General features: G+C 41.5%; 2 protein-coding genes and 1 pseudogene across 3 annotated transcripts; 2 read left to right on the top strand and 1 right to left on the bottom strand.

Moving 5' to 3' along the window:
• LOC131691042 (uncharacterized) lies at positions 1–3,326 on the top strand. 2 transcript variants are annotated; one of them, XM_058977192.1, is made up of 7 exons: positions 1–121; positions 251–394; positions 450–1,097; positions 1,231–1,291; positions 1,465–2,154; positions 2,213–2,611; positions 2,678–3,326. In XM_058977192.1, exons 2-7 carry the CDS (start codon positions 335–337, stop codon positions 3,088–3,090), a joined length of 2,271 nt encoding a protein of 756 aa, XP_058833175.1. In that variant the 5' UTR covers positions 1–121; positions 251–334; the 3' UTR covers positions 3,091–3,326. The 2 variants fall into 2 exon arrangements, with proteins under 2 accessions (XP_058833175.1, XP_058833174.1); XM_058977191.1 differs by having other exon boundaries at positions 7–394.
• Positions 3,327–12,696: 9,370 nt separating this feature from the next.
• LOC131688040 (uncharacterized) lies at positions 12,697–13,748 on the top strand. Its single transcript, XM_058972166.1, has 4 exons — positions 12,697–12,701; positions 12,768–12,951; positions 13,114–13,273; positions 13,336–13,748. Exons 1-4 carry the CDS (start codon positions 12,697–12,699, stop codon positions 13,746–13,748), a joined length of 762 nt encoding a protein of 253 aa, XP_058828149.1.
• Positions 13,749–14,054: 306 nt separating this feature from the next.
• LOC131688039 (putative nuclease HARBI1) lies at positions 14,055–15,381 on the bottom strand (annotated as a pseudogene).
• Between the last annotated feature and the right edge of the window lie 4,977 nt (positions 15,382–20,358).

Raw genomic sequence — 20,358 nt, 5'->3', positions numbered from 1 at the left:
CTTCTCTTTTTTCTTCTGGAAGTCAACCGGAGTAAAAAGGAGCAAGTATTTTTGGCTTCTGTTTACTCCGGAGTGACTTCCGTGTACTGGAACAAACCTAATAATTATCTCAAATCTTAATGTACAGTTAACAAGAAATCAAATAATACGTCTTTCGTATAGTTGTAGTGATATCAAATATTTGTATTTGGCGATACATACTTTGTTACCATAGCGCGTTGTTATCGCATTCTGCTTTGTTTTTCTTCAGCTTTGTTATCACCAATAGAGCTCCTATATTTTCTGATGCACTGATAGGACTTCAAAACACTAGTGTACTTGCAGTCACCTCAACATGTCACAGAATCAGGATACGGTTAGTCTACCGGATTTGTCGATCAAAAATTATACTTCGGTAATCATTTTTAATTCCCTTTTATGACGATTTAACGAAAAAGTTTTAATTACAGCATCGAAATCGCTCAATTAATTACTCTTTGCAACTAACGGGATACACACAGATGATCCGACAGGTAAGCACCATGGCAGTGCTGGATGCTAACATGGTAGTGCTCCTGGAGGCATTAACCGACTTGCTAGCAGATAGCAAATTTGCTCGTTTTCAGAGGGCAAATGAAGACGAAGCTGATTTTAATGGCCATGATGTGCGTATGGTTATCACATGTCGATTCTGCAACTGGAATGCACCCAATGCGCTTCAGCTGCTGCTTCATCTCATGAATGAAATTCATTCCAGAAGATCGAAAAAGTACTTACGGATGCACCTAAATGCTAGTCCTAACTACCAAATGTTCATGGCTCAAGAGTGCGTTATTTTGGAAAAACATGGGTTTCCTCCGGCGGCGTTGGCTTGTATACTTGATTTTTATTTCGTGACGAACTCATTTCTGCGAATGACATCCCGGTACTTGAAATCACTGCATGTGCTTGAATGTCACCCGTCGACTATCATTGCCAGTGGAGTTAGCGAATTGCTAACACAAATAGATACGCTCGTCTCCACAGCCCGATGCGTTGAATCGATATCGGAATACAATTCGCAGCTGATGACCCACAGATCTTGGGATATTCGGTTCCTGTTTGAAAATAACATTTATGTAAGTATAAATACAGAACACAATGTCCATTCATTAGGTATCTACTGTCAGTGGTTTCTCACAAGAACCTTTTACGTGTCCGGTTCTATCGTAGAAAATATGTTCAATGAAACTCACCGAATATTTATTCTAGGAATCTACTGTGCAAATTATGGAAAAGATGGAGTTCAATAAAGGAATGGATAACATCCACGGTAATTGTCATTGATATTCTCTATTACGTTGGATTGCTTTATGAAACGAATTTGATTTCCATCCGACATAAAATTCAACGAGTGTCACGGTTGGTTCGACCTGCAGACCAATTCGTCGTAAAAAAATTAGTTCTATATTTCACCGGTTCTAAACTTTTTTTTTCTTTTTCTAGCTCTTCGAAATATATTCTCGCTGCCTTCAACAAGATTCAACGTTTTGCCACCGGCAAGATATCTAGGACCAGGATTAATGATGAATGAGCCCACCAGCAATGTTTCCAACCAGCAATCACTCCCTCAAAACATAGCCCCATTCAGAACTCTTCCGCCGCTTCGTATGATACCACCTCCAGCTTCTCAACCGCAAATGCATCGTATGTACACGCCAATATTGCCATTGTTAGGCAGTGTTCCACATATTCAACCAATCCGAATGAATCTGGCCAATTCAACGAACAATGCACCGCTACAGAATGGAGTACAGCAAATATATAATTCAAATCAACATCATCTGCCCGGTCCTTGCCAACAACCAAGTCCGCAGCAACAACCGCCTGCTTTCCGACCACAAGCCATGCTGAACAGTCTTCCGCCCATGTTCGACGCCTCGCAACTGCCACCTTTGATCATGAACAATCCAATCTTCGATGAACAATTTAAGCGGTTTTTGAAAGAACCGAATCTTGAGGATTTAATTGAAAATGGAAACATTCTTAGGGACTTCCAATCATCGAGCTTGATTCCATCTGAAATCTGTCTTGCACTGAAAGTGGTTGCCCCAGACGTTAAGGTTAGCTGTTTCGGTGCAAAAGTCTCCGGAGTGGGTTACGAGGAAGATCACCTTAACCTATTCGTAAATGATGGTAAGCTTTTATTGGAATCTATATAGTAATGTAAAACCGAACAACTGAATCTTTTTAGGAACTCAAACAAAAACCATTGCCTTCATTGAGGTTTTATTTACTAAATTGTGTGAGTTTTTTGAAACAAACAGCGACGATTGGATGATTGAGAATAAAGACCTTTCAGGTCTTGACTCAAATTTAACGGTTAAAAATCACTGTGAGAATGTGTGTTGTAGAATTTCATTCGACAGTGAAATTTACTACTGCAACTCTCAGTTGATACAGTATTATATGCGAACATTTCCAGTTGCTCAGAAGCTTTGTTACTACGTGCAGGAGTTTACAAAGTTGGTGGACCTGAATTTTACCCGCTATCTAATTATTGTACTGGTCGTGTTTTTCCTTCAAATTCGCGGTTGTCTTCCAACGGTCGATCAGCTGCAGGCAAATATGCTCGAGCAGAAAATGCATCACGGTGGGTATCCCATTGTCCTAAACAAATAGTATCAGTAACCAACATATTTATCTAATTTCTTTACAGGTTGGCTTATTAACTTTACCCCGAAACAACGGACAGAACTGAAAGTGAAAGACTGCGAGTCGGATCTGCGTAAATGCGCTACCGATTTCTTCAATTTTTACGGAAATCAATTTTCCTTTGCCGACTCAGTTGTCTGCCCCCAGGAGGGAATGGCCGTTAACCGAGCGGATTTTACCCTCACCAACGAATGGAGGATGCCGTTGAAACGATACAGAGCCTATCTGGAAACGGTACGTGCTGCAAAGAATGAAACTGACGATCTGCTACCGTGTTTTAATGCGATGGCACCGATGTGCGTGCAGGATTTACTGCAACTCACGATGAACGTTGCAGGAACAGTCAGCCTTCAAGACACTAATCGGTTTGTACGGTTCTGTCGGATGGCCTACCAACACTACAACAACAATCAATGATTCGGTTTCGTTCCTGTTGTATGTTAGAGCACACTTTTGTTTTAGTTTTTATTGTTTTTACAACTGTGACTCCTGGAAGCCAAAATTAAATTTCCATGACTGTTATAGAATTATTGGAAATGTTCATGTTTTATAGATTTAGCACTGCAGTTGAAATACATGCTTTGATCGAAGGAATATTTTCGAAAGTACCAATGTTTTCGGATAATCTGAAAATACAAGTGATATTTTTTAAAGCAATTTATTTGAAAAATTTTCAACGGCCGAAATAGAAATAATACATTTTCTACACGGATTGGACTCCGAAACATTTACGAGGTGTTGAAAATATACCCTTTACTGAAAACATAGAATAGAAACCTTATTCCGCATGGCAACGGATACATTTTTCGAACATTTCTGGTTCGTACGAATGAGATTACCATTTGATATGGACGTCGTTATTGAGAATGGAAATCACTTTCTTCTTAACATCAAGCTAATAAGCATTTAAATAGCCACCCGCGTTAAGGCCAAATTGTTGTCGAAGGGGGTCAATTAATGTTCAAGTTCTGACATACTCTTGATTGTCGCATCATTAGCGTTTCTGCATAAAAATCGGCAGACAGCCTTTGTTGATTAAAAGGTTAGTAAATATTTATGTATAATGTGATATATAATGTCTTTTGTGCTTCAGATAGTTGATATTCGTGTCAGTAGAGGTCCTTGAGCGTCTTTTATAGGAGTCTCGAAGGAAATGGCGGATTCAATGACAGAGACCTCGATTCTATGAGACGATCGACTGACGGTGTCTGTAAGCTGCAATTTCGTAGGTAGGGTAAAGACCTAATTTAACTGTATCGATTTTGTTGGCTATTTTCGGCAAATTTGAGACTAAGAGAAACGAAAGCAATGAAATTGAAAGACGGATAGGTATTCTAGAGCGAATCAGTTATAAACTTAGAACGGAAAACTAGGCAGGCTCATATGGGCATGATCGAAAGGAAATGTGAAGAATTCTTAGCCTTCTGCAGAGTAGGAGTTGGGCGTTGCACCCAAGTCTACCGCATGGTCTATGGTAGAACATAACTCATCATCATGTTTTACCGCCGACGCCGGCATGATGATGAGTTATGTTCTACCATAGACCGTGCGGTAGACTTGGGTGCAACGCCCAACTCCTACTCTGCAGAAGGCAAAGAATTCTTCACATTTCCTTTCGATCATGCCCATATGAGCCTGCCTAGTTCTAGTTTTCCGTTCTAAGTTTATAACTGATTCGCTCTAGAACACCTATCCGTCTTTCAATTTCATTGCTTTCGTTTCTCTTAGTCTCAAATTTGCCGAAAATAGCCAACAAAATCGATACAGTAGAACCTTGCGGCAATTAAAACATAGTAACATACAGACCTAATTTAAGCCCCATTAGGGAGAGTGCTGCACTATTCTATTAATTACGATCCTATAATCGGTGAAATGTGCATGTATTGGCATCAGTATCCTTGCTTTGTTCCCAAGAACCAATAAAACAACAAAAATGCCCTGAGAATGATGAAATACTTCTATTTGAGCGCAACGAAAATTGGAATCGAATGCTCCATTTGAGCCAATGCGTTGAACAAAAATGGCAGACGATGCACAAACTAACGGCTTCAAATGGTAGGGTGAGGGCGAAAATAGGCTCCACATCCTATCGAGGCGAGAATGAGACACTTACTTACCTTACCGTTCAGTCTAGACCCTTGTTGTCTCTTGCTGTATGCAGAAGCCGTCTCCAGGTATGGGAAAAATACATTCGAAATTCATTCATCTGTATTCATCTTCTGATACATCTCATGCTACCAACCGTTGTGTTTGTCTCACGAAGTAAACGCCAGGAAGTATACACTGAGCTTGTTGCAAAGCTCATTAACGATAGCAGCTGTGCGGCACTCAATTGACTCCCGTTCGTTCTAAGTCGGAGAGCCTCTCATTCTCTCAATATTTTCTAAGAATGATGTTTGGACGTGAGTGAATCAGATTGGAATATTATTGTTTTGGTTTGCGAGCCACTCGATGAGTCTAATCTTGATTCAATCATTATATCCAATCATTGAATCGTTCAATCGGTTTTCTATCCTTTGTAGAGGTAATATATGGGTAGAAGTGCAAAGGTAAAATAGCTCAAGATGCAGGATTTTTAATTTTTACATACGCAAGCTTATCGTTCAACGGCTAGCGTGACCTACAAGTTACTGACTTTATTTCGTCTGTATCATGTTGAAGTACTTTTTACTATTTCAGTAGGGGAATCGGGGGCAAGTCCGACACCCTAAGTGCAATCATTTTTCTAAAATACCACGATTCTCCAAAAATTGTATATTCTGTGCATAATGCTTGTTTAGATGGTTCTTAACAAGATATATTTTTTTCAGTGTTTCAAAAAATTGGATTCATTAAAAATTATTGGTTGCCAAAGGGAGAAAAATAACATTTTAAAAACGCTGCGGGTAAGACCGACACCCCGAAGTGGCAAGAGCGACACCCTTGTTAGCTTTCTTTTTGTCCAATTTTTCATTAAAAATGTGTTGTGTATGTGTGATAAAGTGTAATTATGTGTATATGAGTATGTGTGATGCAAATGCATGCTTTCTGGAATATCATCGCGTAGCAAGAGGAAAAGCATACGAATGTGTGGTGTGAATAAATAATGTTCAACACTTGGTTTTCTCCATTAATCTTTTCTAGCTTTATTACCGCTTGTGAAGCCATTCTAAGAAGTAAGATCCGTTCTGCAAGAAGAATATATCCCCTGTTACTAAGATTCATTCACTTAGAAGTAACATACCCTTTTGTAGTGAGCTATCCGGTTCGTGTTATGATTTTTCGGAACTCTGTTGATCAACAATCCGGCAGAATAGATTAGAATGTGCGGCAAAATACTGGTAATTCTCAAAGCTTTTGTGCTGTTAAAACCTTGAAATGTTTCAACTAAAAATAACATCCAAGTGCGCATCAACTTTGCTTTCGCATATTTTGTTTATTTTGTGACGTTGGATGAATCTATATGGCATACATGTGTCTCGAAATACTCAAAATAATCGTACTAATGATATCCTGTTATTATTGTATGATTTAAAATTTGATATCTGGGAAAAGTTATGGGGTGTCGGGCTTACCCACGGTATCGGACTTGCCCCCAATTCCCCTATTCATTAAGCTGTCTATCTTTTGTGCAGTTAAAATATTATCGTTACAGTTGAAAACTGGAAAATCCTATCAGCGACAATTTTTTTCTCTTTTGTTCAATGCTAATTCACGACGTCGGGAGTAGTGTGTTCTATTGCTAAAAACAAAAGAAAATACGATTGTGTCTGGTTGGATTTTTCAGTTTTCAACTACAACCACAATATTAAACAATGGCTTTGGATATCATGACGTACATGACATTCAAGGTTATAAAGTTCAAAAATAGTGTACGAGGTGTTATAACGACCAAAGGGTAAATTTGAAAAAAATGCATCAAAACATCTAAAATGATCCCAACGGAACATACCTGTAAATACTATTAAATCCTAGTCAAACCAGCCACAATCAGTTTTAAATGAAGCAATGAGCCGCGATCGGTTGTTTTATTTGATTCGAAATTCTGACAGAAACCTCAAGCCAGCTTAAATTCTGAATGTGCTTTACTGGAATGAAACCAGCTTCTTCGGTAACTACCGATCGAGGTAACCCCATATAGTTTAAAAACTCTTTAATCGCGTATAAACACGCTTAATTGCTAAATTGGACAATATCTATTGACAAACTGAGTTTTATTAGATTCTGAGATGATTATGACTTTCATTGCTTTAGTTTTCGACAAATTTACTAAAAAAATCAGGTTGGACAAGGAAAAGTTTGTATAAAATACTAATGCCCAACTAATGACTACTAAATGCCCAACTGATGACTAAATTTGCGAAAATAACTCCTACAACATTTTTTTGTAGGATTTATCATTTTTAGACAATAGCCATTTGAAAAAAATTGGTTAAAAAAGTTTGACCCTCTCAAAAGCTTGTCTAGATCATTTTTGGAAAAAAAAGTATGCAAAGTGGCTTTTTGTGACAAATTTCTCATGTACAGAAAGTTTCATTAAAATCTGGGAGGGTGCTGCCAACATTTGTTCGAGTTGGTGCGAAATTCGTCATATTATAAATGGATATGTCATAAAAGATGGATGAACTGACCTGACCATTAAAACGTTTCTGTTGGAAAAGCCTTTGCACTCCGTAACACAATTAAAACTACTTTTAGAAAAATACTAAAACAAGGTGGTCTAATTCTTAAGGCTAAATATCATCAATATCAAGTATATCATGTAGAGCTTTTTTTCTCGGCTTGCTTTTTTCATTGTAGGACTTATCGACTCTCCAAAACAAGGTTATTGGATGCGTGGTACGCAGTTTTTGAACACACCCTTTTATTTTTACGAGCACTACATTCATTTGCTTTCACACATAAATAACGAGCATAATCAATAACAATAAATCAAGGAGTTACCATGATTTTGCGAAAAAAAATTTGACATAAAGTAGCCCCCTTGTGAGGGTGACTTTACGCCAATTTTAGCTCTTTAGATTTCACGTTCAATCTTGATTTTCCAAAAGTTCTTTTCAATGACTTTGGAGGTACTTGTGCCATATGTAAAACATCGAACAGTTTCAAATTTGAAGTTGCGTGATCGTAGTTCTTGAGTGTAATGTACAAAACGTTCTATTTTTGGCGTAAAGTAATCACCGATGACGGTATTTCAAAACCCACTCGTCAAACTCGTTCCAAAAACAAAGATAATTATAAAAATATTGATATCCGTCATTATCCCGACGAACTAGTTATGAAAAAAAAAGTTCAACAGACGTATTTTTGGAGTCAATACGTTTTTATGTACAACGTATCCAACACTTAAATTTATTTAGCGCAGCTCTGTCTACAAATCAATATAATCTTAACAATAGCAAAACAAACTTTAATTTCGTTTTTACTCTTAATTTACTATAATAAACAGCTGTGCTATTGCTACTACGAAGGGTGAGGAAATTAAGCTCCGTAGCGGTATAATGAATTTGTTTATATAAACATCGCGTTAGCCTTTTAAAAGAATTAATTTTAAATTTAACAATTTCTATCGCTTTCCGAATGCGACGATACTATCTCAAATCATTCCCAAAAGCGACGTACAGTCCTTGCCTATGAAGCAATGATTATTATAGACGTCATATGTCACAGACACAGTATTCAAACTGTGCTATATTTTCATGTAATTTCCCGGCTTATAATCACCAAAAGGCTTCCGAGCCGAACAAGAAGTTTTAAGAAAAATCTAATTCCTACAGCTCTGCGTAAACGATATATACAGTGCCTCATACTTATTATTGGAATTACATACAAGGAACCCTCTCAATGAGTCAACAAATGCATTCGATGAGTGAGCGAATTTTGATTCATCCAGAATTGAAGTCCTGCCTGTTTGCTGACGTTCGGTTCGTTTCAAGTATTTTTTTAACCACTCACTTACATAGTGCGTTCGCTGACCGTTCGGAGTGCACAAACATGGTGGTTGAGAGAGGATTCATCGCATTCTCTCATGGTTCGTTGCTCCATGCTCACTATGACGATTGTGTGCGGCTGAACCAAGGATGAATGGCTATCAGATGCAATCAAACGAATGAGTGAATTTTCCCATGCCTGGCCGTCTCCACTCCACTCGGTCCATTGCTGCTTGTCGCCACCCTCGCCGTGACGAATGAATTTTACAATTTAAAGTCACGTAAATAAAACTAAACAAAACAAAAGCCACCCTCGCAGTCTTCGAAGTGTCCGCAGGTCGTCCTCTATCTGGTCGAACCACCTTGCTCGCTGTGCGCCCCGTCTTCTTGTTCCTGTAGGGTCGGCCTCAAGAACCATCTTCACCGGGTCGTCGTCCGACAACCACATTCTTACGACGTGTCCAGCCCACCGCAAACGTCTTATTTTTGCGGTATGCGCGATGGATGGTTCTTCCAGCAGCTGATGCAACTCATGGTTCACTCGGTCCGTCTTCCATCTGCACGCCACCATAGATGGTACGCAACACCTTTCGTTCGAAAACTCCAAGGGCGCATTGGTCCTCCACGAGCATAGTCCAGGTCTCGTGGCCATAGAGGACCATCGGTCTAATCAGCGTCTTGTAGATAATCAACCTCGTGCGGCGGCGAATTTTGTTCGGCTGGAGCGTCCTCCGGAGTCCAAAGTAGGCACGATTTCCCGCCAAGATCCGTCTCTGAATTTCTCTGCTGGTATTATTGTCGGCGGTTACCAGTAAGCCCAAATACACGAATTCGTCGATCATCTCGATTTCGTCACCGTCAATCCGAACTCGGGATGTGAGGTCCACATTGTCATCTCTAGAACCTCTTCCTCTCATGTATTTTGTCTTCGAAACGTTGATGGCAAGTCCAAGCCTGCTGGCTTCAGTCTGATGTACGTTTCCGACATCGCCTCAAAGTTCCGTGCCATTATGTCAATGTTGTCGGCGAAGCCAAGAAGCTGAACGCACTTCCTGACGATCGTGCCACTCGTGTCTATCCCCGCTCTCCTCATTACACCTTCTAACGCAACGTTGAACAGCAGGCACGATAGACCAACACCTTGCCGTAACCCTCTTCGAGATTCAAAGGGACTCGAACAACGCACATCACCCGATCCATCGTCGCTTTGACTAATCGTGTTAGCTTATGCGGACAACCGTACTCGTGCATTATCTGCCATAGCTGATCTCGATCGATTGTATCATACGCTGATTTGAAATCGATGAACAAATGATGTGTGGGCACGTTGTATTCGCGGCACTTCTGTAGAACCTGCCAAATTGCGAATATTTGGTCCGTGGTGGCGCGGGAACCCATGAACTCCCTTGCAAATGGTGACAATCGGTGGCAAAGCATTAAGTTAAGTAGTGTGATCGCGCGGTAGTTGCAGCAATCCAACTTGTCACCCTATTTGTAGATTTGGGCAAACAACACCCTTTATCCACTCCTCCGGAAGAATATCCCTCTCCCAAATTTTGGCGATTGCCCAGTGCAGCGCTCTAGCCAGTGTTTCACCACCGTATTTTCATAGCTCGCTGGGTAGTTGATCTACACTAGCAGCTTTGTTGTTTTTCAGTCGGTCGATCTCCTCCTTGACTTCTTGGAGATCAGGGGCCGGTAGCCTATCATCTTCTGCGCGTGCTCCAAGATTCGTTGCCATACCGCCTTCATCCTCTGCTGCTTATCCTGTCGAGAGCTGGGAAGCAGAGTGACCTGTAGTTTCATGTTCCGAGTTTCCAATAGTAGTCCTTATTTCGTTGCGTATGTCTGCCGATTGTTCCGATTCGTATTTTTTTTTTTGCATTGTTCGTAACGGCTAGTTTTCCAGGGCGGCTTGTTGGGCCTTCCCTAACCCTCTGTCTCGCCGGAAGACCATCGTGTCAGCTCTGTTTAGAGAGCTGACACAAGGACGATACATCAGCCGCCCCTAACATGGAGAACAGACACTGTTTTGAGCCGCCCCTGAAGGGAGGAAGGGATAGGAGTTACTGGACAAGAGGCTAAAGACCACTATGGCGAACCACAGGGTCTATATTACGCATTGCCCAGTCATTTACCAACCAATGAATGATACACTTACTACCACTCGATAGAAAGATGAACGACCACTTTGTTTTCAGTAATGAGAGATGGCGTTTGGTCACGGATTTCTTACAATAATATTTTATTGCGTCTATTACCAACGTTTCGAAGGTCTATGCCTTCATCTTCTGGGCAAAACTACAATTTGAACAATAATTTGAACAATAATTACATACAACATTCAATTTGCAAACACACAGATTACTTATAAGCATTGGCAAAGCATTTGAGAGAGGACCTTGTAGGCGGCGTTAAGTAGTGTGATCGCGCGGTAGTTGCAGCAATCCAACTTGTCACCCTATTTGTAGATTTGGGCAAACAACACCCTTTATCCACTCCTCCGGAAGAATATCCCTCTCCCAAATTTTGGCGATTGCTCAGTGCAGCGCTCTAGCCAGTGTTTCACCACCGTATTTTCATAGCTCGCTGGGTAGTTGATCTACACTAGCAGCTTTGTTGTTTTTCAGTCGGTCGATCTCCTCCTTGACTTCTTGGAGATCAGGGGCCGGTAGCCTATCATCTTCTGCGCGTGCTCCAAGATTCGTTGCCATACCGCCTTCATCCTCTGCTGCTTATCCTGTCGAGAGCTGGGAAGCAGAGTGACCTGTAGTTTCATGTTCCGAGTTTCCAATAGTAGTCCTTATTTCGTTGCGTATGTCTGCCGATTGTTCCGATTCGTATTTTTTTTTTTGCATTGTTCGTAACGGCTAGTTTTCCAGGGCGGCTTGTTGGGCCTTCCCTAACCCTCTGTCTCGCCGGAAGACCATCGTGTCAGCTCTGTTTAGAGAGCTGACACAAGGATGATACATCAGCCGCCCCTAACATGGAGAACAGACACTGTTTTGAGCCGCCCCTGAAGGGAGGAAGGGATAGGAGTTACTGGACAAGAGGCTAAAGACCACTATGGCGAACCACAGGGTCTATATTACGCATTGCCCAGTCATTTACCAACCAATGAATGATACACTTACTACCACTGAAATGACATCTGTAAGTAGTACTAATGCAAATTAAATTTATTAATTTAAATTTTATTGATCATTATAACACAATTATACACAAAGCTAACAACATGCTCAGTTTTATAAAATGCTTCAGCTATCATTTTGAAGATCCTTACACAATAAAAACATTATATATTGTATATCTTAGGTTGATATTGGAATATTGCAGTATTATGTGGTGCCCCTTATCAAGCAGACATGAAGAATGAAACCCACAAACGTCCGTCGCGCGCCCATGAATCGATCACGTCCGGAAACCATTACTCTCTGTCCTAATAACTTAGGTCCATACATTTAGTAGGACCAATCAAAAAATAAAGCTCATATCCACTAGACAACACGTTTCATGGCGACATCACCGGGAACTCTAGTGATATGGAAGATCTCACTCTTTTAGCATTTAGCCGTACACCAAAAATAAAGTATTAGATTCACGGTCCGCGCGTGATTATCCAAGAACACACGCGAATATGCGAAAGGCACACGGTTATAAAATAGAATTTATACACACGAAGTTACATACACGTTAGCACACGCGAAATACAAACGCACACGCTATCGAACACGTTAACGCACAAATGCTCGAGCTCTTCGCGATGATACACGCGATTGCGAGTGCCTACGTCCGCCCACACCTGAACCGTACAATGAATATCACATTCAGAATGCGCAACCCTTGTTTGTTTACATCGTGTTTACGTTTGTTGGCTCCAGTGCAAAATCACTTTGGCCCTTATTACGAGTATCACTTCACGGTGAAAACAAAGTGAAGTGGCAACAATGCTATTACGGGAGTCACCCTAGTGATAAAAAATGGAAGAGTTCATCCGAAGTGACAACATGGATGAATTTGGTGTTATTATGACTACCACGTCACCATCATTTTATCGAAAAAAAATGACACTTCTCGTGATTTTTCTTCATCGCCATTTTCGCAGTCACGTAAAATGGAGTAAGTTCAAATTTTTCTTCTTGTTTGACTTTTTACTAATATTTTAACAATTTTATACTTGTTTAGGAAGAAAAAGACGAACAAGCGACAGTTTGCTTGCCTTGTAGCCTTCATGGAGAAAAATCCCGAAGTAGCCAGAGGAAGTAAGTTTGTCCAATCACGGGAATCAGTTACTTCTCTATGCTGGACAGTGACGGATTCGCTGAATAGTTTGGGTCCTCCCACTCGTTCCGTTGCAGCATGGCAAAAGGTAGGCTTTGTGCTTTTAATTGTCCCTTTTAATGCATGCATTTATTTGTTAGAAAACGAATTTTTCAAACTAAATATCGGAGTGCTTCCTGTACACAACCTATACTTTTCCATCAATTACGCTTTCATTAATCATATCTAAATTTCTGCTTACCGTTTGTAGGTTTGGACCGACAAAAAGCTGCAACTAAAGCGAAAGCTGCAGCATAACAAGAATGAGTTGACGGCTACTGGAGGTGGGCCAAACACTCTACATTCATTTAACGACCTGGAAGAAACCATCATTCGTCTCCTTTCACTGGAGAGAGCGGTGAACCACGATGGTAAAATTTTCAACTATTACTAAATTTATCACCATAATTGATGCTTGATTTGTGAAATTTAGGATCTGTTTTTGAAATACAACTACCACCTAGTGCAACTGAAATTGATGAACGCCCAGCATGTGTGCCTTGCGACGATGACCCGAGTGAGGAACCGAATGTCCCGGGCGACGAGTCTACGCATGATAATGCAGTCCATGATGATGCGATTAGGAAGGGTCAACCAGCAACGCGCGTCCGTGGACGAATGACTAATCGGAATTACCGTAAAGTGCTGCTTGAAAAGCAGACTGATGATCTGAGTAAGATGAAGCGGCATGTGTCGGACTGCGCTCGATATTCGCGTAAATCGTACGATTTGCAAGGAATGCGATTCGAGCTTGAAAAGAGGCGGTTGCTGCTGGACGAGGAAAAATTTCTTTTCAAAAAGCAGATGCTACTGGAGACGCAAAAATCTAAAAGCCAGCAGCTATAATGCCAGTTGCAACTGCTTCAGTACAAGAAGCAGAAGCTAGACTTTGAAATGGGACGGACAACAACGATTAATACTGATGCGCAGGATTATCATGACATGGACCAGGATGAAAGTGACGATTAATTTATTACTATTATTTTTTTCAGTTAGTTTCCTAATAATGTTAGTATAAACGTCATTGTTTTGAAGATGCCATTATAAATTCCATCGCTTTAAGTAAGTTGTATGTCATTTAATAAAACATTTATTCTATTCCTTTCTCGTTTATAGTTTTATTACATGATGCTCAAAATAACTTGGCTGCATTCATAAAATATTGTTCATGATTTCTACTCTTATCCTAAACGCATCAGTTTGATTTCCATCCATACCATGTAATTCTGCGTCCCCTTCTCCATCCTGTAATTCCGGCTCGTCATAATCCATTCTATGCTTTATGCGAATGTTGTGTAGAGCAACACACACATTTATTATTTGCGTGGCTTTTTCAGGCTTATAATATAGCTGTCTTGCTCCTAATAAGCATCGAAAAGTATTCTTAGCCACTCCAATCGATCTTTCCACTGTGATGCGAGTTTTGGAATGCACTTCATTGAACCTCGTCTGTCGATCAGTGGTACTTGTACACGTACGAAAGGGGGTAATAAGAAATGGCGTCAAAGGGTAGCCGGCATCACCTATAAGAGATGTAAACTGTTAAATTCAAAACAAAGCAAGATTAATGAATTCGGCAAACACTAATTGGAATCTTTGACATTTCAATACACTCATTAACTTTATTCTCACCTAGTAACCAGAAGTTCCTCTCCCCGTTTTCGTATCTCTGTGATAGTAACTGATTCAGCGAACTACCATTCCATACAAATGAATCGTGGGAGGAGCCTGGGTGATTCGCATCGAGATACCGAATCATTAAGTTATGGTCACAAACCTGTAAAATTGTTCAACATCTACATTAGTAGAATGGATAGGTCCTACAACCTTATTTCAACTTTATCAACATAACGTTTAGACTGTAAAATCCTTTACGATTGTAAAACAGGTGCTTGTCGCGAGCTGGAGGTATGATGCTTACGTGAGTTCCATCTACGCATCCGATTACTCCTGGAAATCCAGTTTTAGCGTAGAAACCAAGTTTAATCGCATTTATTTCGCGGTCTTCGGATGGAAACTGAATTGCAACTTGGCAGACTTCAGTTTCAATAATGTTCAAAACGAGCTGCAACACCTTTGACATCGTTGGTTGCGCCAATCCGATAAATCTATCATTTCCTACGCCTTTCTGGTAGTTGCCTTCCGCGAAAAATCTCAAGAAAGCTGCCAGCATGATCGTCGGAGGAACTAATGTAGATAGTTGTACTGGATTGATTTTCGAATCGATTATATCCAGCAGGTATTTAAAAATCTCCTTGGATACCCTGAACAAACGAATAAAACTGAAAATGCGTTTAAAGCATGTAACTTTCTATCTACCTTTTCAGATTTTAGCTAGAATTTTGTTTTCAAATACATACGATTTTTCAGTTTGATCCAACGGATTGGAAGTATCTCTAATGCGCCGACGATCTACTGCAAGATTAGCATATTCCTCCTCGTCTTCACTGTCTGTATCGAACCATAATTCTACACTCATTTTCAGATAAAAATCTCGACTAGCAAAGTTACTTCCGTCAGTTTACAAAAAAAACACAAATTTGAACGACACGGATTTTTTTTTTATTTTAAGGCTATTCCGAACGTCACATCACTGTCACTCTCACTTCACGGTGTTCATTTTCATCACTTCACAGTAGGTGACAAAATAGGTAAAAACAAGTGAAGTGACGTGTAGGTGAAGTGAAAGTGAACGTGTAAGTGAGAACGGTAATAAGGGCCTTTATTGTGTGTTGTACCTACAGTTTTTCGGTAAAAAGAATTCCAGTCGCTCGACGGACATTCTTTTTCGATTTGTATGCTGCTCACCAGTGAAATTGTAGTGCAAAAGTGCCTTATTTCGCCTTGAGAAAACTTTGTTAGTCTATGCGAAAATTGCGACACTTCGACCTGTGTATAATACCCCACCAAAAACTTTACACACTCAATTCGCCATCTGCACGCGAGTAGTGGAAAGTGTTCCCCACACTCCAACTTGGCGCATAGCGAGTCGAAAGCAAAAAGTTGGATACAGGGCGGGTTGGAATCAAAAATGAGTCATAGTTGCAAGTCATGCGACTCGCCCGTTAATGGGATTGAGAAAATTGCATGCCGCGGCCATTGCGGATCGGTTTACCACCGCACCTGTATTCCCGGTATGCAGCGATCCGCACTAGACCTATTGTCAAGTTTCAACAACAACCTGTATTGGCTTGTGTGACGATTGTGCTCGCTGTTTCAACGAGTGGGTGCAGAAATCCGATTCCGTTGCTCCCATTGTGAACACAAAACAATTGCGTGAGGCTGTAGATAATTGTAACGCTGTCGTCTCTAATCTCTCGAGCCGGATTGAAACTCACTTTCCGGCCAATTCTGGTTCTGTGGCTCAAAGGGGGCTGTTCGTCAAGCGACTTCCAGGGGATCTGCCCACACCGAAGCGAAGTCGCGAGAATAATGCAAAAATTCGTGCCACCGCAGCCGCTGTCTGTGGTACTAGAGCCATTCAGCGGGAAATCAAAACTGTTGCGGATGAGCGGGAGCAGTTTTGGGTCTATTTGAGCCGTCTCGACACGACACATACAGTGGAGGAAATTGTTTCTATGACCCAGGAATGCCTCGGAATAAGCGTCACACCCAAAGCAGTATTGTTGATCAAGAAGGATACCGATATCACGAAACTCAACTTCATTTCCTTCCGAGTTGAGCTTTCGAGCGAACTAAAGGACACTGCACTCAAAGCGTCTACTTGGCCGACTGGAGTACTTGTTCGGGAATTCAATTTCGACCAGCCAAAGCAGGATAGATTTCGCTAATGGAATACCGGAATGCACTGCCGCTTGTATTATGGAAGCCCTCGATCCCCCCACCACAGTCCAGCTACTGCAGCCAACGTTCACCAGTCGTCCCGGTCCTGTGTGGGGGAGTGGAGAAAGGGTCTTCCAAACTTCCTACTGCGGTAAGTATCCTTTTATTTTGAATAATTCAAGCGCTGAAATGTTCCCCGATTCCAGCTCATCGTTAATTACCAGCACATTACCAGCACCAGATGCCGTATTTCATATCAGCGACCCGCAGTTGTTTACAAGAAGCACATAGTCCAGGTGCATTTCACGAAATATCGTCTATTCGGTCCCCGGGACGCACACTTGCCACCAGTCGTGAGGAAGCCCTTAGTCCCCCCATCACAGTCGAGCCCTTCCTGCCAACGACCAGCAGCCGTGCCGGTCCTGTGGTGGAGTTGGGACAAGGGGTCTTCCGCAAACCTAGTACAGGCAACAATGCATCTGCGATCTCTTCCTTGCCTCAAAGCTCTTCGATTTCCAGCGTTGGTCAACGACAGGACAAGCTGCTGTTATATTACCAAAATGTTGGTGGAATCAACTCAACCGTTGAACAATATCGCCTTGCAGTCTCTGATAAGAGTTTTTACATCATTGTCCTCGTCGAAACGTGGTTAAACGATGACACACTTTCCAGTCAGGTGTTCGGTACAGGCTATGAGGTGTTTCGTTGTGACCGTAGCCCGAACAATAGCCGAAAATCCACCGGAGGTGGCGTATTAGTAGCAGTTAATTCCTGCTTGAAGGCAAGAGCTGTCGAGAACATTTCTTGGGTTTGCCTTGGGCGGGTTTGGATGATTATCGAACTTGAAGACCGTAAGTTGTACCTGTGTGCGTTGTATGTTCCTCCCAACCGCGCTCGCGACATCGAATATGTCGATGCACATTGCAGCTCGGTCTTTACGATCCTCGAAGATGCTAATGCAGTTGATGAGATCATGGTGGCAGGAGATTTTAACCTTCCTAGCATTTCATGGAAATCTTTCCGCAACGGATTTCTTTATCCGGATTCCGGCCATTCCGTTCTCCACTCAGGTGCAGTGAGACTACTTGACAGCTATAGTTCAGCTACGTTACTACAAATCAATCCTATTGCCAATGAGAATAGCCGCCACCTCGACCTTTGTTTTGTCAGCGATCAGGTTTCCGCCACATCAATAGTGATGGCTCCCTCTCCTCTAGTAAAACCAGTAGCGCATCATCCTCCATTGATCGCCACGATTGATAGCACTGTGGTGCATGATTTCGATATTTCACCGCTCTCCGTCTCCTACGATTTTCGTAAAGCTAAACACGAAAGTATCGCAGACCTTCTTTCCACCATCGATTGGGAAAATATTCTAGACCCCGAAGATGTCGAAACCGCAGTTCCAACTTTTTCCAACGTTCTGGCATACGTTATCGACAGGTATGTTCCGAAGAAAGTTCACCATCGACAAGCCGGCCCTACATGGATAACGAGTACGCTGCGATGGCTTAAGTCCATCAAGAGAGCTGCCCTGCGGAGATTTACCAAGTATCGCACAATACCACTTAGAAACTATTACGTCAGTCTCAACCACGCTCTAAACGAGCCAGTTAACACTCTTTCTTTCTTTCAATATCGGCAAAATATTCAGCATAATCTTAAGTCGCATCCTAAAAATTTCTGGAAATACGTGAACGAGAAGCGCAAGGAGTCTGGACTGCCGTCGTCTGTGACTTTCAATGGGAACACTGCGAGACATATGTGCACTTTTTGTGGAAAAATTCGCGAATGTATTCACAGATGAGGCACTAACTATTGAGCATATCGAACTCGCTGCTAGCAGAGCTCCACTTGTAGGCCAAGCTTTGGGTGCTATCGATGTCGATGCAACGATGATTACCAGAGCTTCCTCTCGGCTTAAGTCATCTTTCAATCCGGGACCCGACGGGTTTCCCTCCGTTATCCTGAAAAGGCACATTGAAGCTTTGAGTACTCCGCTTCTTCATATCTTTCGAGCATCTATTGCTAGAGGAGTTTTCCCATTTTGCTGGAAATACGCGAACATGTTCCCAGTCCACAAGAAGGGTAATAAGCGAGACGTCAATAATTACCGTGGAATAACTTCATTGAGTGCAGTTTCGAAGTTGTTCGAGCTGGTGATTATGGAACCTCTTCAGGCTCATTGTAAGCAGTACCTAAGTGACGATCAACACGGATTCACGTCCGGGCGGTCAACAGCGTCTAACCTGCTGTGTTTAACATCCTACATAACAGAGAGTATGGAATATCGTGCTCAAACCGAGGTTGTTTACACCGCCTTATCTGCCGCTTTCGATAAGATAAATCACGATATCGCAATCGCAAAAATGGAGAGATTTGGAATAAATGGTAGTGTTTTGCAGTTGTTTCGATCCTACCTCACAGACCGAGAGATAGCGGTTGTCATATGAGATTGTCAGGCCACAAGGTTCATTTCTACGTAAGGAATACCTCAAGGAAGCCACTTGGGACCGTTGATGTTTCTGCTATACTTCAATGATGTTCATCTAGTTCTGAAGACTCCACGATTGTCCTTCGCAGATGACCTCAAGATATTCCACCTAATTCGATCAATTGAAGATTGCAGATTTCTCCAACAGCAGCTTGATGTCTTTGCTGATTGGTGTAACACGAACCGCATGTGCGTGAACTCGAAGAAGTGTTCGGTAATATAGTTTTCACGGAAAAAGGATTCGATTCATTTTAACTACCGTCTACTAGAAACAGACATTGAACGCGTCAGTCATGTTAAAGATCGGGGAGTGATTCTGGATCCTCAACTTACGTTTAAACAACACGTCTCCTATGCAGTTGGCAAAGTATCTCGAGCACTGGGATGCATCTTCAGAATTGCCAAAAAATTTGCGGATATCTATTGTCTCAAATCGCTCTACTGTTCTTTATCTCGATCAATTCTAGAATATTGCTCTGAAGTTTGGAGTCCAAACTACAATAATGGCGTTGCGAGAATAGAGTCCGTTCAGCGTCGCTTTTTACGTTTTGCGCTTCGTAGATTTCCGTGGAGAGATCCTTCCCGACTACCTCGCTATGAAAACCGGTGTCAGCTAATTCAACTAGAGCCCCTACATGTTCGAAGTAATACTGCAAGAGCCTTGTTCATCGGTGATACTCTGCAAGGTCGTATAGATGCCCCAGCTATTTTGGAACAAATCAACATAAACGTCGCTCCTCGAACACTACGCAACAACATTATGTTCAGATTACCATTCCGACGCACTAACTATAGTAGGTATGTATGGAGCCATCACTGGTCTGCAACGAATTTTTAACCAGGCAGCTTCGGCATTTGATTTCAACGTTTCTCGGCAAACACTGCGTATACGTTTTTCTAGACTATTTAATCAATTAGCTAACAATACTTGACCTTTTTATTTGTTTTTGATTATTGTATGACTATTGTTTTTGTGTACACTCAAGTTTTTTTTTGCGCGGTATTTTTTTACGCGGTTTTTTTTTACGCGGATTTTGAAATTTACGCGGTTTTCATTTACGCGGATTTTGAAATTTACGCGGTTTTCATTTACGCGGTTTTTGAAATTTACGCGGTTTTCATTTACGCGGATTTTGGAATTTACGCGGTATCCATCAATGAGGTTCCCTTTATCGCGGA

Source organism: Topomyia yanbarensis, chromosome 3, assembly GCF_030247195.1.
Source record: "Topomyia yanbarensis strain Yona2022 chromosome 3, ASM3024719v1, whole genome shotgun sequence".
In the NCBI taxonomy this organism is placed as follows: Eukaryota; Metazoa; Arthropoda; class Insecta; order Diptera; family Culicidae; genus Topomyia; species Topomyia yanbarensis.
Note: the sequence above shows the minus strand (reverse complement) of the source record. Positions and strands in the feature narration are given on the sequence as shown.

Excerpts from the sequence above, each read along its gene's own strand:
- LOC131691042 (XM_058977192.1), top strand. The coding sequence starts at position 335 with ATGTCACAGAATCAGGATACGGTTAGTCTACCGGATTTGTCGATCAAA. Across the intron at positions 395-449 it reads CGATCAAAAATTATACTTCG|CATCGAAATCGCTCAATTAA; the intron begins GTAATCATTTTT and ends TTTTAATTACAG. Across the intron at positions 1,292-1,464 it reads AGGAATGGATAACATCCACG|CTCTTCGAAATATATTCTCG; the intron begins GTAATTGTCATT and ends TTCTTTTTCTAG.
- LOC131688040 (XM_058972166.1), top strand. Across the intron at positions 12,952-13,113 it reads CCGTTGCAGCATGGCAAAAG|GTTTGGACCGACAAAAAGCT; the intron begins GTAGGCTTTGTG and ends TACCGTTTGTAG. Across the intron at positions 13,274-13,335 it reads GAGAGCGGTGAACCACGATG|GATCTGTTTTTGAAATACAA; the intron begins GTAAAATTTTCA and ends TGTGAAATTTAG.